Source organism: Stigmatopora nigra, unplaced genomic scaffold (assembly GCF_051989575.1).
Source record: "Stigmatopora nigra isolate UIUO_SnigA unplaced genomic scaffold, RoL_Snig_1.1 HiC_scaffold_59, whole genome shotgun sequence".
NCBI lineage: Eukaryota > Metazoa > Chordata > Actinopteri > Syngnathiformes > Syngnathidae > Stigmatopora > Stigmatopora nigra.
In genome coordinates, this window is record NW_027551637.1 from 30,001 (window position 1) to 45,000 (window position 15,000).

Genomic DNA, 15,000 nt, shown 5'->3' on the forward strand with positions numbered 1-15,000 from the left:
TGTGATGCTGCGGCTTGTATAACAACAATTAGAATGGTTATTTCCAAGTACTTGAGGTGCTTTGTTAATATAACCTATATGTCCTGTCAATTTACAGCAATGTAATGGCTTATTGCAGCGGTTTTGATCCCGTCCGCTAGCGGGAAGATGGTGTTTAAAAAGACGAAAAAATATATACAAAATGATCCTTTAAATGTTTAGCAGGGAATATCTCCTATGTTTTTATTATCCTCTAGACTTGCCAAATTATGTGTCGACTGCGGGAGAAGCGCTCTGGTGCAGCGGCTGCTGATTAGATGGGAGTGAAACATGTGGGCCGCGGGGCAGACGATTTGACTGTGTTAGCCTTTCGGGTGCTCGTGGACCGTGTAAAAGACTCAAATTAATTGAATCCCTTCCGTGAAGACATTACAATAATAATATGGGGCCTTGGGGGTGCTGAAGCAAACTTGAGGGCAGGAAATGGGTTTTTGCTATATTGTTGTGCTTGCAGCATACATATTCTGAATATGGGGTCTTGGAAAAATATTGTGATGTAGTTGGATATCGGAAGAGGGGTCAATTTGACCTTTTAATGGTTGTCTTCTCTAAAAAGCATTTTATTTGGGCACAGGGGAAAAATAGGCGACGTTTCAAGTGTTGACTCGCTGGTTTGTAAACAGAAGATAACAATGCTGCTTTCGCAGCAAGAGTGGGGGTCATAGTTAACGGCTTATGGCGTTTTCTGTTTGGACTTTTCAGAATAAAAACAATACATGGTCTGCAAGGAATGCAAGGTTATGTGAATGCTATCGCATTCATTTTTTGGGTTTTAAACAGAAATGTATATTAAGGTGATAGAAAATCTGTTTAGTCAAAGGTTGATTTGGTAAAAAGCTTTGGATTTGGGAATAGAGCAAAATAGTCATTTTTGAGCAATTGTGGATTTCAAAGGACTCCTAGTTAAAGGAAACTAGCTTTTGGAGGATAAAATAATATTGATACTATTTCTGAATAGTTTGATTTTTCAAAATACTTTAATCCAGGAGGTTGGCTGGTTAAAGAAAAGACAAGATTGCAAAAATTTGCAATATTATGGTATATTGGTGACAATTTGAGGTTTTTTTAAAACATTAAAAATTGTAATTAGGAAATGCCTAACAAAAGGTTGATTTCTCTAATTTAATTGTTGTAGATTTTTGTTTTGGTAGCAGGGAGGTATGGGAAATGACTCTTGTCTTAAGTAAACATCATATGAGGTGATTTACAAAGTATATGGTAGGTATTGAGAGTTATTTGGCTGTTAACGACATCAGACGGGAAATTAACAATGCAATAGGGGCATGAGAAAATTCATGGCATACATCCAAATAATCAGGTGAATTGTAAATAAAATAATTGGTTTAGGACAGTGCTTCTCAATTATTTTCTGTTAGGCCCCCCCCTACCAAGAAGAAAACTTGTCTTAGAAATGGGGGAGATTATCTTATCACCTGGATGGAGTGGAAACAAATTTGGATGGCCGCGTTAAAAGGTGATTGGCATGCTATTAGAGGGAATTGGGATTTTCGAAAAAAAAAAAACTGATAGGGGGCCATTAGGTCATGACGGCTGTGAAAATAAAAACCTTAGATGTGAAACTATTGCCACCTCAATTCTGGGAGCAAACAGCTAAACTGGTAGCATTAAAAAGGGTATAACCTTATGTGAAACATGAAGGTACAGTTTTTACAAACGATTAAAATGCTAGAGTGGGTGTGTGTGTCTTCAATGATCTACTAATGAATGTGGGGTGGGTCCAGACCTTCCGGAATGTGGGGTATTCCTGGCGTCCTCGAGAATTTGTGGATTTTCTCCGGGTACTCCAGTTAACTCCCACAAAATTAAAATTATGGATGCTAGAGTGGTTGAACACTCTAAATTCTTCTGTTTATGAGTGTGAGCGTGAATGATAGTTTGTCTTTTTGTGTTTTTTGATTGGCAGGCTACCGAGACATAATCTATCAATAAAAGATCAAGGATGAAAATAAATTGGGCTTGAGTCAAGGGAAGTCCTATGTCTCGACAAGGGGGGTGGTGGCCTTGCTACAACGGCACTACAAGGCTTATGGTTTAAATCTATATGCATACCTACATATCCATTTCAAAAGATACATATAGATTTTATTGAATTAGGTAAGATATCATTCCACGATATGGAATTCCAGAAACTATCTATAGTGATAATGGCACCCATTTTGTTAATATCATAATTGAAGAAATGGGCACTAGGTTTCATATTTCGTTGCGCCTACCATCCACAATTGGCAGACGTTATATGAAGTCCTGTTTGGTAGACCTTACAAATTGCTATTATTCACTACACAATGACAATTGGATGATGAGGCAAATCTAGCAGAAAAAAACACACCTAATTTAGGCTATCAGAGGGAGATTTTGCTTCTCAATAGGAAACGGACGAAGTGACGGTGATTCTTGAAGACTGGATGCTGATACGCAGCATAAAAGAAGAAACATCGGAGCAACGCAAAGTGGGAGGGTCCATGTTACTGGAAAGGGGACACGGATGCACCTTTCCCACAGTAAGAAGGTTGTCTAAATTGAAACGTTTCAAGAGGAAAACTCCCTACACAAAGACAAAAAGTCATGTTGAAAACAATTATTGCTTTTGGGGCAATGAGATTAATGATGATTGTGATTCTATTCCTCTCCACAGTAGGGTTGTTTTCTCCAGTTGGAGAGAAAGGCAGAGGCGTTTCAGTTGAGGATACACGTTCTTACGGGAGGATAAACCGAGAAACATTCACATTTACATTTGATTAACATTACCTACTAAATCAAATTTCCAGACATGCATTCGAGATTGCAACGTCCCAGTTGCCAGACAAGGGATCAATCTATGGTGGGAAATATGTGTGGTATATTAACAGCCCAAAATTGGAGATTGGGAAAAGCCTTGTTGCGGAAATTGGTCAAGATTGGAAAGCTTGGACTAACATATTAACTTGTGAAATTTATTTCTGAAACAGGGATTTCCCAAACGGGGGATAATTGGGTGCTGTTAATGGAGTGTAAAAAAGAGGGGCAAGCACTATGAGGAGCTACTTTGATAAAAGGGTGGTCTCAATTGAAACATTGAGGGGATGGGTAAGATAAACCTTCTGATTGGAAAGATTATTGCTCGACAAGCAATACCATAAAACTATAGGGAACTCTTTTATATTGGGTTTGACGTCTTCATATGGTTTCAATTGAGACTAAACCATGTTACAAAGGATTAGAACATTTGTGTCACACGGTCTATCGGTGGACACTATTTAAATCCTGTCACAAGTGAAGTTCGGGAATCCAGAATAAATGTGATGAAGGGCTAGGGTGCTTTGTTGCCTTTCTTAAACATTTGGCATTGTCGGCAAGATCGGTCAATATATTGACATTTGTGGTTCCTGCCACGCACCACATCTTGAATCTAAGGCCATGACAATCAAGGTAAAATACGCAGTTGCTGACCAGGCTTTCCATTTACCCTCCATTTGCTAATGAGTGATACGCTAGATCAGTGGTTTTCAAAGTGGGCGGTACCGCCCCTCGGGGGGTGGTGTGAACTTTCAGGGGGGCGCTGACGAATAAACAGGCGAATGGGGGGCGTTGAAATAGTGAAGGGGGCGATGGAGCAATTACAGTAAAATGTGACGTTGGTGTTTGTAGAAAGACCGGAAAAATTGATTGTCTGTAATAAAAAGTCGACAAAAAACAAGCTTTATTGAAACAAGAAACGTTGTCTGCTCGAGCGCTCACGAGCAGCGCGCATATACCGTATATCACTAATTGTCGCGAGTTTATCGTCGATGCAGGCGACTGGGGAAACCACCACCATCCAGTCAGCCGCAGAGGAGCACACAATAGCGCGCCGGCAACGCTTAACCACAGACGTATGCGCACAGCGACCGGCTTAATGCATCAGCTATCAATTTTTATGATTCGAGGTGAACTGCGCATTGGTCTATTAAAAGAAACGAAATTAGCGAATAATATCTGAGGCGCCTGACTTGTAAGTTTGCAAAATGATGAGGATCTCAAACCAAAGTTCAAAACCTCTTACCAAGCCTTTTGGATGCAAACAGCGATCCCAAAACGCTATCCAACCCTATGGAAAGCCATCAAGTTGTTTTTCATTGCTTTTCCGACTTCCTACCTGGTTGAAAGGGGGTTCAGCGCTGTGACAAGGCTCCTCACCAAACAAAGAAACAAACTTAACATCACAGAGCGCGGTGATCTGAGACTGCTCCTGAAAAACCTTCATCCTGATGTTGACATGATTGCAATGCACCAAGCCCACCCATCTCATTAGGCAGGACAGTTGTTAATGGTTACTCGTTCAGTTTTACAATTTATTTCAAGTTCAGTTCAAGGTGTTGTAATTGAAGAATAAATGATAACCATTTTTGTTTATTAAAATTGTTTTTTTTAGTCTTCAAACTGTTTGTGATTGAAGAATCAACCAATTCTTGTGACATTTAGCAATATAGTCGTTCTAGCGTTCGTTGGAAAGGGGTAAAGAGGGGGGCGTTGGCATTTTGGCCCGGCGGTGAAGGGGGCGGTGGCCAAAAAAGTTTGAAAATCACTGCGCTAGATCATTGATCCAACCTTACTGTATACATTTTTCATGTTCTGTTTGTGCCTCCGTGGGTTTTCCCTAGGTACTCCAGTTTTCTCCCAAATCCTCAAAACATGCATGGCAGGTTGGTTGAGCACTCTAAATTTTCTTTCGGTTTGTGTGTGAGCAGGAATGCTAGTTTGTCTCATTGTCCCTTGCAATTGGATGGCAAACAATTCAAGGTGTCCCCACCAATTGTCCAATATCAACTAGGGTAGGCTCCAGTATACTGGGAACCAAACCGAAATCCAAAATATCGGCGCCATTAAGCATGTACGGAAGGAAAATTGCAAGTCTGTTTTTTCTTGTTCCAATAACTGGCGCCAAAGAATCCGCCCTATTCATCTAAACCAGTGGTTTTCAAAGTGGGCGGTACCGCCCCCCGGGGGGTGGTGTGAACTTTCAGGGGGGCGCTGACGAATAAACAGGCGAATGGGGGGCGTTGAAATAGTGAAGGGGGCGATGGAGCAATTATAGTAAAATGTGACGTTGGTGTTTGTAGAAAGACCGGAAAAATTGATTGTCTGTAATAAAAAGTCGACAAAAAAACAAGCTTTATTGAAACAAGAAACGTTGTCTGCTCGAGCGCTCACGAGCAGCGCGCATATACCGTATATCACTAATTGTCGCGAGTTTATCGTCGATGCAGGCGACTGGGGAAACCACCACCATCCAGTCAGCCGCAGAGGAGCACACAATAGCGCGCCAGCAACGCTTAACCACAGACGTATGCGCACAGCGACCGGCTTAATGCATCAGCTATCAATTTTTATGATTCGAGGTGAAGAATAAATGATAACCATTTTTGTTTATTAAAATTGTTTTTTTTAGTCTTCAAACTGTTTGTGATTGAAGAATCAACCAATTCTTGTGACATTTAGCAATATAGTCGTTCTAGCGTTTGTTGGAAAGGGGTAAAGAGGGGGGCGTTGGCATTTTGGCCCGGCGGTGAAGGGGGCGGTGGCCAAAAAAAGTTTGAAAATCACTGATCTAAACGCACTAAATGGCCAATAGCTTCCCCACGGGGTCTCGATGGTGCCATCTTCCGATACATTGATTGATAAGGTTAAAATAACCGGCAGTTGGACAACATTAAAGTTGAACCAGAAAGTTCCCTTTGTTTTGCCCAAACTTTGGGAGGAAAAAACAAGATTTTGCTAGCTGACAGCGCTTAAGATGGGATTTGGGGGGGGAAGAAAGGATGCTTACAAGTAACTGTGAAATGACCCTACAGCTTCGGACAGGAGCACAAAGAGGCCAGGGTAGGGAAAAGCGGCGAGGCCAATTTCCGGGTAAAAGGACGCCCCCAGGTAAGTGGCCTTGGCGGTCGCCGCGTTGTTTCGCGGCCAATTCTTCTGCGCAAATCGTTACACATTGAGTAGGCCGTTAAGAAAATGGAGACAAATGGTGTCACCTGACAAATAGAGCTGGCACATAGATGTCTTTTAATATAGGCTTCGATTTAAAGGGGCCTTGGTGTGTGCGGTTTTAATTTTTTTTAATTTGTTGATTAAACACCGTTTATTGTTCCTTTAAGTCGATGCATTGGCTCTTAGATATCGCAGGATTTAAATCAAATTCAGACTTTTGCAGCTAGAAAAAGAAGCAGACCAGTAAATTAAGGAACTTCTTACCTTTTTATTCTCTCTTGGCCATGTAGGTGAGTTATCTGACATTCACTGTTGCCACCCAAAGGCAATGTTTACCCCAAATCAATAAAAAATAAAGCAATTTCAAAACAAACCATTACAACACCTCGAATTAAACTTGTAAAGAAACAACAAAATAATGTCAATTTTATTATAAATTATCATTCTTTGTTGCAGCAGTGATTCCCTCCATTTTTTAGAATAATAAATGGTGTCGGTCATTGACTGAGGAACTACACAGGCAACTTTATTTTATAATGGTCAATAAGCATTAGACTTACCCAGAAGTGAACCAGCGTGAACTAATGGGATGCTTTCAGAGGCCACCTCCCTTTGCTTGTCATAGCCACTGTTGAAAGGGTAACTTGGATAGAGATTCTACAAACACATCAAAGTTTGAGTGTCAAATGTCTAGCAATGACTCAAATGCACAACAAATTCAGCAAAGAATACAAATTTACACCAACTGCAATGCCACTGCTATGGTAAAGACTTTGGGGGGACTCTACTGACTAACCTCAACCTCCTTGAATAAACTGCAGGAATCGGGCAATTCCTCCATTAAGTGCACTACTCCCTCCTGCAGTTGGTCCCGATCACCTTGACTGGATCTCCTTAAAACACGAGCAGCTGGAAATGTAAGCAGACATGTTTATTTTGTTGTTGTACAGTGTTCCCCCGCTACTTCGCGCTTCAGTTAACGCGGACGCAGAGCTTTGCGTTTTTTTTTCTTGGAAAAATAAATAAAAAATACAAATATTACATTGAAACAACATTTTTTAGTTTTTTTTGTTATAACATGAATTTCTCTCTCTACCCGTATTCTATATGGTGTACTGTATACAGGGGGTAAATAAATACATAAAATAAAATAAAATTTAAAAGAAAAAAAGTTGGAGTTAGATTCAAATTAAGCATTTAGGAAGGGGAATCCATTCTTCGCGGAATTGCAGATATTGCGGGTGGTCCCGGTCCCCATTAACCGCGATAAGCAAGGGAACACTATTATGTTACATATTACATTACATATTACATATGTTTCGAGACGACTGACTGGGAAGTGCTGTGCAATTCACATGGGGAAGACATCGACAGCTTGACCCACTGCATCACAGATTTTATTAACCTCTGTGTTGAGAACATTGTACCCTCCAAGAAGGTCCGTTGTTATTCCAACAATAAGCCGTGGGTCACCATGGCCCTCCTGAACAAGAAGAAGAGGGCTTTTAGGTCTGGGGAGAAGGAGAGTCTGAAAATGGTCCAGAAGGAGCTGAATAGAGGGATAAGGAAGAGAAAGACCATCTACAGGAGGAAGCCAGAGAAACAACAACAGAGACGCAACACCAAAGAGGTCTGGAGGAGCTTGAGGACCATCTCGGGCCATGGGAGCATCAGTGAGGGAGACCCAGAGTCCAGAGACAAAGAACTTGGCGAATGAACTGAATCAGTTCTTTAACAGATTCAGTCCTGCCCCCACCCCCTTGCCCTCCCAGACCAGAAGCAACGTTCCCACTTCGTTCCCCTCCTCCTCTTCCTCCCCCTCTTCCACCGGTCTCTACATCACTGTCGATCAGGCGATAAAACAGCTAAAGAGGATCGAAGCAAGGAAGGCTGCCGGTCAAGACGGCCTCAGCTCCAGACTACTGAGTGTGCGGATCAGCTTGGCAAAGTGATTCTGCATATTTTCAACCTCAGCCTCAGTCTGCAGAAGGTCCTCAACTAGTGGAGATCCGGATCCAGATCCAGATATAGATACAGATATTAATGTATTTATTAACTTATTACCTATCTATTTATGTCTAAAATATATACTTCAATAAAGATCACATGCTCTTAGCATGAAATGAATCAAGCAATATTGTCTTATGGCTGTGTCAATAATTTCAAGGGAAAATACAACATTTTCAACAGGCAAAAAGCAAAAATGTAAATGTACCTTAGCAACAAAATATGTTCCTTAATATCAAATATCAAGATACTTAATGTAAAAAAGTACCTCTTGTAAAATCAAATGTAAAGAGTTTAATGCCATTTTCCGCGTGATTTTATCAGATTATAAATATTAAAAATATACAAAATATTTCTGAATACTGTCACGGGAAGAGAATTCAGGAATCTCTCTATTCGACCGGAGGTCGTTGATAGGCAGGATTCTGTATGTGTCTGCGCCCCGTCTGCGCGTCGGAAAATTAATGATTGGCTGGTCACCAGATGATGAATGTCGCGAGATTGTTCGCACCTCCAGCTGCGTCACTACGGTATCGCATCGACGATCAACAGAACTCTTACATTGCTAAGATTCTGTAAATGTCTGTGCACCGGCTGTGTCGTGAAATTAATGAATGGTTCTTTCAATTGGTTCATTTTTAGTGGTTTATGGTTCTTTTTAGGTATTTGAAATTTGGAATCTTACACAATCACGGGAGTACAAAAATATATTTTTAGTATTGGAAATTTACAAAAAATAGTTACAAAAATATTTGCCTACTTAATTCTATGCGATTTTCCCACAAAAAAAGCATACGATGAAAATAGTCACAAAAATAAAAGAAAAAACTTGATCGACCGCCTCCGGTCGATTATGCTTACTATGTATTATTAAACACCAGCACCATATTTGAACTTTGTAAGACATGCATTTGTCAATGTAAAAATAAAAAATATTTCCCCATCAATTTCTTTGCACTGTGGAATCTGCATGTTTGGCCATAAATATTAAAAATATACAAAATATTCCTGAATACTCTTGTCACGGTAAGAACATTCAGGAATATTTTTATTAAGCAGCAGCACCATATGAACTTTGTAAGACATGCATTTGTCAATGTAAAAATAAAAGATATTTCCCCATCATTTTTTTTGCACTGTGGAATCTGTGTGTTTGGCCGTGAATAAATGCCCTTGTTATTCTAAATGAATGTTATCTGTAACGGGCTGTATGTGGCCCGCGGGCCGAGGTTGAAAAACAAAAATGTACACACAAATACGACCGGGGGCGGGGCGAGTGCGTCAGCGCAACGTTCTTCGGTTAGCTATGCGGTCGGCTAACTATTCGTTCAGCTAACTCTACGTTCGGCCAGATGCCCCCTCGGCGAACTGGCCCTCGCCCAGACGTCAGTCGGCTAAACGTCTACAGGCAAATCGACTGGCCACGGTGCCACGATGTTCTTATGTATGTAAATATAAGACATGATGACAGTGACCTAAAAAGTGAAGGTGCTATGCTAAAGGCGCAGGAGGCCATTGCCACATAAATTAATATACCGTGTGATTTACCAAGAAAGAAGCGAACATTCGGAAAACGGTCACAATATACTTTTCCAAGTACATGAAGCGAGTGGGATAAGCACTATTAATAACAAATTAACCAACGTTATGAGGGATTTTCTCCGTATATATGGCCGTGAAACTGGCATGACGAGACATCTGCGGGGGATCTTCAATATGGTTCAGTTTGCAACCACAAGTACAGGAAATTGGTGACATCATCGGTGCCATTGAATTTGGCAATCGTCTTGATACTGGCATGTCCTTGAACACCAGAATATTTGTACAAGAGAAGAATGGGCAGTCGCCAAGTTCCTTGTGCGCCGAAAGCCTCTCGCAGAAAGCTCCTCCTGCTGCCCCTACTGTGCTTCGTCACAATTCCATCGATAATCCAATGCCTCACTAATCACACGTAGAGCACTTGGACTATAGCTCACAATAGCCTGTTTTTTTAATGTTTTTTAATTAAGCAAAAAGGAACTAATTTCACTGAGTACAGTATTTCAAGTATTTAAAATGTTTTTATTTGTAGATTCTATTTAGATAATACACTAGTCTTTTCATGGGCCTACAGCTGTAATATTTAATAAATACACTTTATGATAATTGTACTTGTCTACTAGTATTTTTGTATAGCCGCGAAAACGTGTAGTATGGTAAGTTTTAATGACATGGGTGATCCTAATGTATTTCACCGCGGCTTTTGAGACGTACTTCCTGCTTCTCTATACGTATTGGCAAGCCACCTCAGTCACACATACTCTACATGTTTTTCAATTAATATCGATTGTCATCATACGCCTTTTCTTCGTACTACCCTTTGTGCACGGCTAGCGACCCATTGTTTTCCTTAATTCTGCACTGAAAAAAAAAACGTAACACGTAATGTAATGCTCCGCCCAGTGCTCAGGGATTTATGCACGAGAAAAATGCGGCGAGAAAGAAATCCTAAGCGGCCTCTCGCGTCTGCTCGTATCTCAAAATGTGTCTTGTATCTCAAAACGTGTCTCGTATCTCAAAATGTGTCTCGTATCTCAAAACGTGTCTCGTATCTCAAAACGTGTCTCGTATCTCAAAATGTGTCTCGTATCTCAAAATGTGTGTCGTATCTCAAAATGTGTGTCGTATCTCAAAGAAAATAAGTATTACTGTACTTACAAATACCTCAAGGTACACCATTTCCAAGCTATGAAACCTTTTGAGATGCAAATGAGCGCCTCAAGATGCGAAAACAAGATCCAAGTTACGAGAAAAAAAACGTCAATATATTTGTCGTATCAGATTTTTTATTTTGAAATTGTTGCAGATGCATTGCTTTCTTGACAAATTCACTACACTCCAATGGGCCTTCGGGTGTGAACACTGACGGACTAAAGCCATGGATCAAACGCAATTTAACAGCGAGGAGAAACAGCTTTGCTAACGGTTTGGGAGTAATGAATGCTGGATGGCCAACATAGTAGTTAAGGCAGGCAACGTCGCACGAGTCACGTGATGATTTGGATTTATTTGTCGATGCCGATATAACAGCGAGGAGAATCAAAAGCTTGGGAGAGACGCATGTCGCGAGTTACAATGGATTGTGGATGACTGGGCTCAAGTGTCGTTCTGCACGGTTGTTTGAGCTTTCGCCAAAGCTGGAATCATGTTCCCGGAATACACAACTCTGACTGACAGTCATCTCATTCATGAATAAAATATATCTACGAGCACGGGGCAGAGCTTTGCATTTCCCTTTGCATTTCCCCCGTTTTTTCCAACGTTAGTCAATGCATAATACCACATACAAAGTGAACAGAGTTGCAGAGTCGTGCAAAGAAAAGGTGAACGTTGGCAAACAACATTAAGCGCGAAATAATTGAAAAATATGAGTGGTGTACGTGTCACTGAGCTTGCTTTTCTGCCGGCTTAGTGACATTCATGACGAGATGGAGAGCCTTCTTTTATGGTGGATAAAAGATAAACAGTTAGCAGGAGAAAGCATGCCCTAGTCAACTATGTGTGGAAAAAGCCAGCAGAATTTAGATGGATTTAATAACAAAGAAAGGATCTGAAAAGGGTGAGCTTTCAACACCTTCAGAACCATTTGAAGCAAGTGGCTGGTACTAAAAATTGAAAAAAAGATCTGAAATACACTCATTTATTAGACACGGGGAAGAAGCAATTTCCAATTCGAAAGCCGTTGTGGAATTTATCAACACATTTGCCTCAATTATCAGCTAGGAAAGTTACATTCCCCAACAAGTGTTCAACTGCAACGAAACTGGTCTTTTTTGGAGAAAATGCGGACATTCATCATGGCAGAGGAGAAGGCACTACATACCGGGGGTAAAAACCTATCCGGGCTACAAAGGCAATCAAAGACATGCTAGCGAAGTGGCAAGAGTTTTCGGATTTTGTATAAAAGAGGCACCCTGACAAGCTGGCAAGTAGTCAGTCACGCATTATCAAATAGTGATGACATTTGTTTTGAAGGGAAGGCAAAAACAAACAACTCTGATGCGTTCGTTTTGAAAACTGCGGCTGAACGTCCGGGTGGAGTCAACCCGTAGAGCAAATGTGGAAAAGATTAAAAGTAAATTAGAATTCACTTTTGAGTAAAGTTACATTAAACTTATGTTTGAATGTGTTTGTATATATTAATCCAAGTTAACTAAAATGAGTTTGTTCGGTTTCGAGTGTGTTACCATGGATAAAGTTCCCCCGATACCTCAGCCCCCCACCACCCCGCATGCTTCAACGTATGTGTATGTCCGTCTGTGTATACTCTGCGTCTAATTTTATAGTTTTATCAAACATATTTTAGTACTACTAAACCACTTATTTGTTACTTTGTCAATATATGGCGAATTAGAACAAATACAAATATTTTTCCCTATCCAATATCGTGTTGGTGTTTTTTCAGAGGGTTGGAACAAATTATTTGTTGTTAGTGTTTTTAGTTAATTTCAATGGGAAACGGTCGATCGAGTTACGAGAAGCTCGACATACGAGCTCATCTTATCTGTCATTGTGGGCTTGAATTTTGCTCAGAGGAAGCTGTGGGCGCCAAGTGGCTTTGGCGTACTCCCAGTCGAGCCTCAACCTGAACTGCAGCTTGCGGTGGGTGAAATTGTTCCGCGGGGGTAGGTGGTATGTAAGGAGGGTGCACCAAAAAAACTCAACAGACCAGGAGTTAATGAAACGCTCGGTGATACATGAGGAAATCAACGAGGGAGGCAGGCGGCTGAGGAGGAAGCAGCTACTATTCCAACAGCACAAATCAGAAAAACAACTGGGGATAAATTTTACGAACTTGGTGGAAAAAAAAACATCCTGAAAGTGTTCACGAGTCGTGCGATCGCCCACTTAGATGATGTTTTTCTTGTGCATTTTAGAAATATTATAAAAAGTCGTCAAAGTCAGTTGTTTTTAAATGGATTTAAAAAAAAACGTCTGTCAACAAGCACCGCTGAAGGTAAGAAGCAGTGGCGATAAATAAAATGGGTGAGAAATTAGATGCCAAAGAAATCATAAGACGTTAATGAAAAAGATTAAAAGTTCAATGCAATATTATTTTGAGGTCTTAACTTTGTTTATCAGATGTGTTCATGTGTTTGTTGGCTCTCTGCTTCTATTGCCTAACGTTCGCTTCCTAGCGCCTGAATAGATTTTGCATGTTTATTCATTGTAATGGCTTATTAAATAATTTTATGATCATTTTCTCTCATTTTTTTGTCTTCACACTTTTACTACAAAATTGGGACACTGATGAATTTTTTAGGGTTTAGTTCAGGGGTGGTCAAACTGGTCCTCAATTGCCATTGTGGGTTCAGGTTTTTGTTACAACCGATCCAGCAAAGACACTTGAGATTTCTGCAGAAAACATCAAGCACCTGAATAGCCTGGAATAGTTTGCCCACCCTTAGTTTAGTTGATAGTTCTTTTGGCAGGACCGAGGAACAAATTAGAGTATTTACATATACATTCCTGCTCTACTTACAATATTTTCAAATTCAGTTCTGGAACCAATTCATTTTGTAAGTAAAGGTATGACTGTATATTGGATGCCTGGATCACTAACCCTAACCTCTTCAAGGACTTATAACTGTAATATATTAATATAATTTAGAGAAAGTTTTTCACATTTAGAAAAAGTTTATCAACTCAGAAATACTCAAGAAACAACTTCGGGATGAACGAGGGTTGACCTTAATGTCGTTCAGTCGAGAAGTTAACTCACCAAGAAGGGTCGAGAGGAATCCTTTTTGAGAGACAGAGTCGGTTGAAGCACTGAGTGACATTGTTTGAATGAAGTCCCGATAGAACATACTCCTTCTAAACAACTCCACATGCACAATGTCTTTAATATTGTTTGCCGTTCACTGTTGCGAATGCAAACCCGTTCCATTCATTTTCCATATCATTTCCATCCAGAGCGGGGAGCTCTGGCGCCTCTCTCCGTCAATGCCTGAGCAAATATGAGTTGAGGATCAAGTGGGAGAGAAAATATTCATAGAGAGCATATAAATATTTGACAAGATGTTTTGGGCAAAAACACCGTGAACGCACACGCACAAAATCGCGACTTTTCGCTACAACCCGTGCTTAAACTCTACGTCACTTCCCCTCAAGTGACGTCGGCAGATGTGGTTTAATGGGGTGGCCAAGTCCAGTCCTCGATAGCCTCTATCCAGTCTGTTTTCCATATCTCCCTCTCCTACAACGCCTGAATCAAATGTGAATTTCCTAGTGACGCCTTCTGCCGACGGAATCAATCCAACCCTCAAAAACTATTTTATGGCTATAAAACCTCTAGTGCAGCTACAGCTGTGACACGTAAAAAAAAAATATCAATAATAAGCTCATACAATTGAAATATTATCTAGGAATATAGCCATATTTTACTCACCAAAAATTTAACTGTACACAATATTGAAGACGATGACATATTTTAACCATATAATCTAATGAAGACTATGATGTGGTTTACTCATTCATTTTATTATAGCTGCTTCATTTCTATATATTGCTGTTGTATGATTATCAAATGAAGATATATGTTCCTTATTCATTTTATTATAGCTGCTTCATTTCTATTTATTGCTGTTGTATGATTATCGAATGAAGATATATTTTGCTTATTCATTTTATTATAGCTGATTCATTTCTATACATTGCGGTTGTATGATTGAGCATTTGTTTTTAACTTAGTATCACACAGACTGTCAAGATTCCCCTATAATGAGGCCTTTACAAAGAACAGGCCCTTAGTCCAAATTGCTTGTGCATTTACAAAGGACAGGCCCTTTGTAACAAAATACTAGTGAGGTTGATTAATAGGAGGCTCTAAGGCAGTCCCAATTGAGAAGGGAGGATAAACGGTGTAAATCTTCGGGTCCAGGCTGATAAGGAGAAGACCGGTGCTGATCTCCAAGGCCAACGGAGATACGTGGACAATGGACAAGG

General features: G+C 40.3%; 1 protein-coding gene across 1 annotated transcript in view; it reads right to left on the reverse strand.

Moving 5' to 3' along the window:
* The window catches only part of LOC144193072 (Fanconi anemia group A protein-like), a 43,900-nt gene extending 29,733 nt beyond the window's left edge, over nucleotides 1-14,167 (reverse strand). Inside the window, exons 1-3 of the mRNA XM_077711907.1 lie at nucleotides 13,775-14,167; nucleotides 6,803-6,915; nucleotides 6,567-6,663 (exon numbers count right to left, since the gene is read on the reverse strand). Of these exons, the coding sequence (XP_077568033.1) occupies nucleotides 6,567-6,663; nucleotides 6,803-6,915; nucleotides 13,775-13,862 (298 nt within the window). The 5' untranslated portion in view covers nucleotides 13,863-14,167. The remainder of the gene's footprint in view (nucleotides 1-6,566; nucleotides 6,664-6,802; nucleotides 6,916-13,774) is intronic.
* Nucleotides 14,168-15,000: the final 833 nt, after the last annotated feature.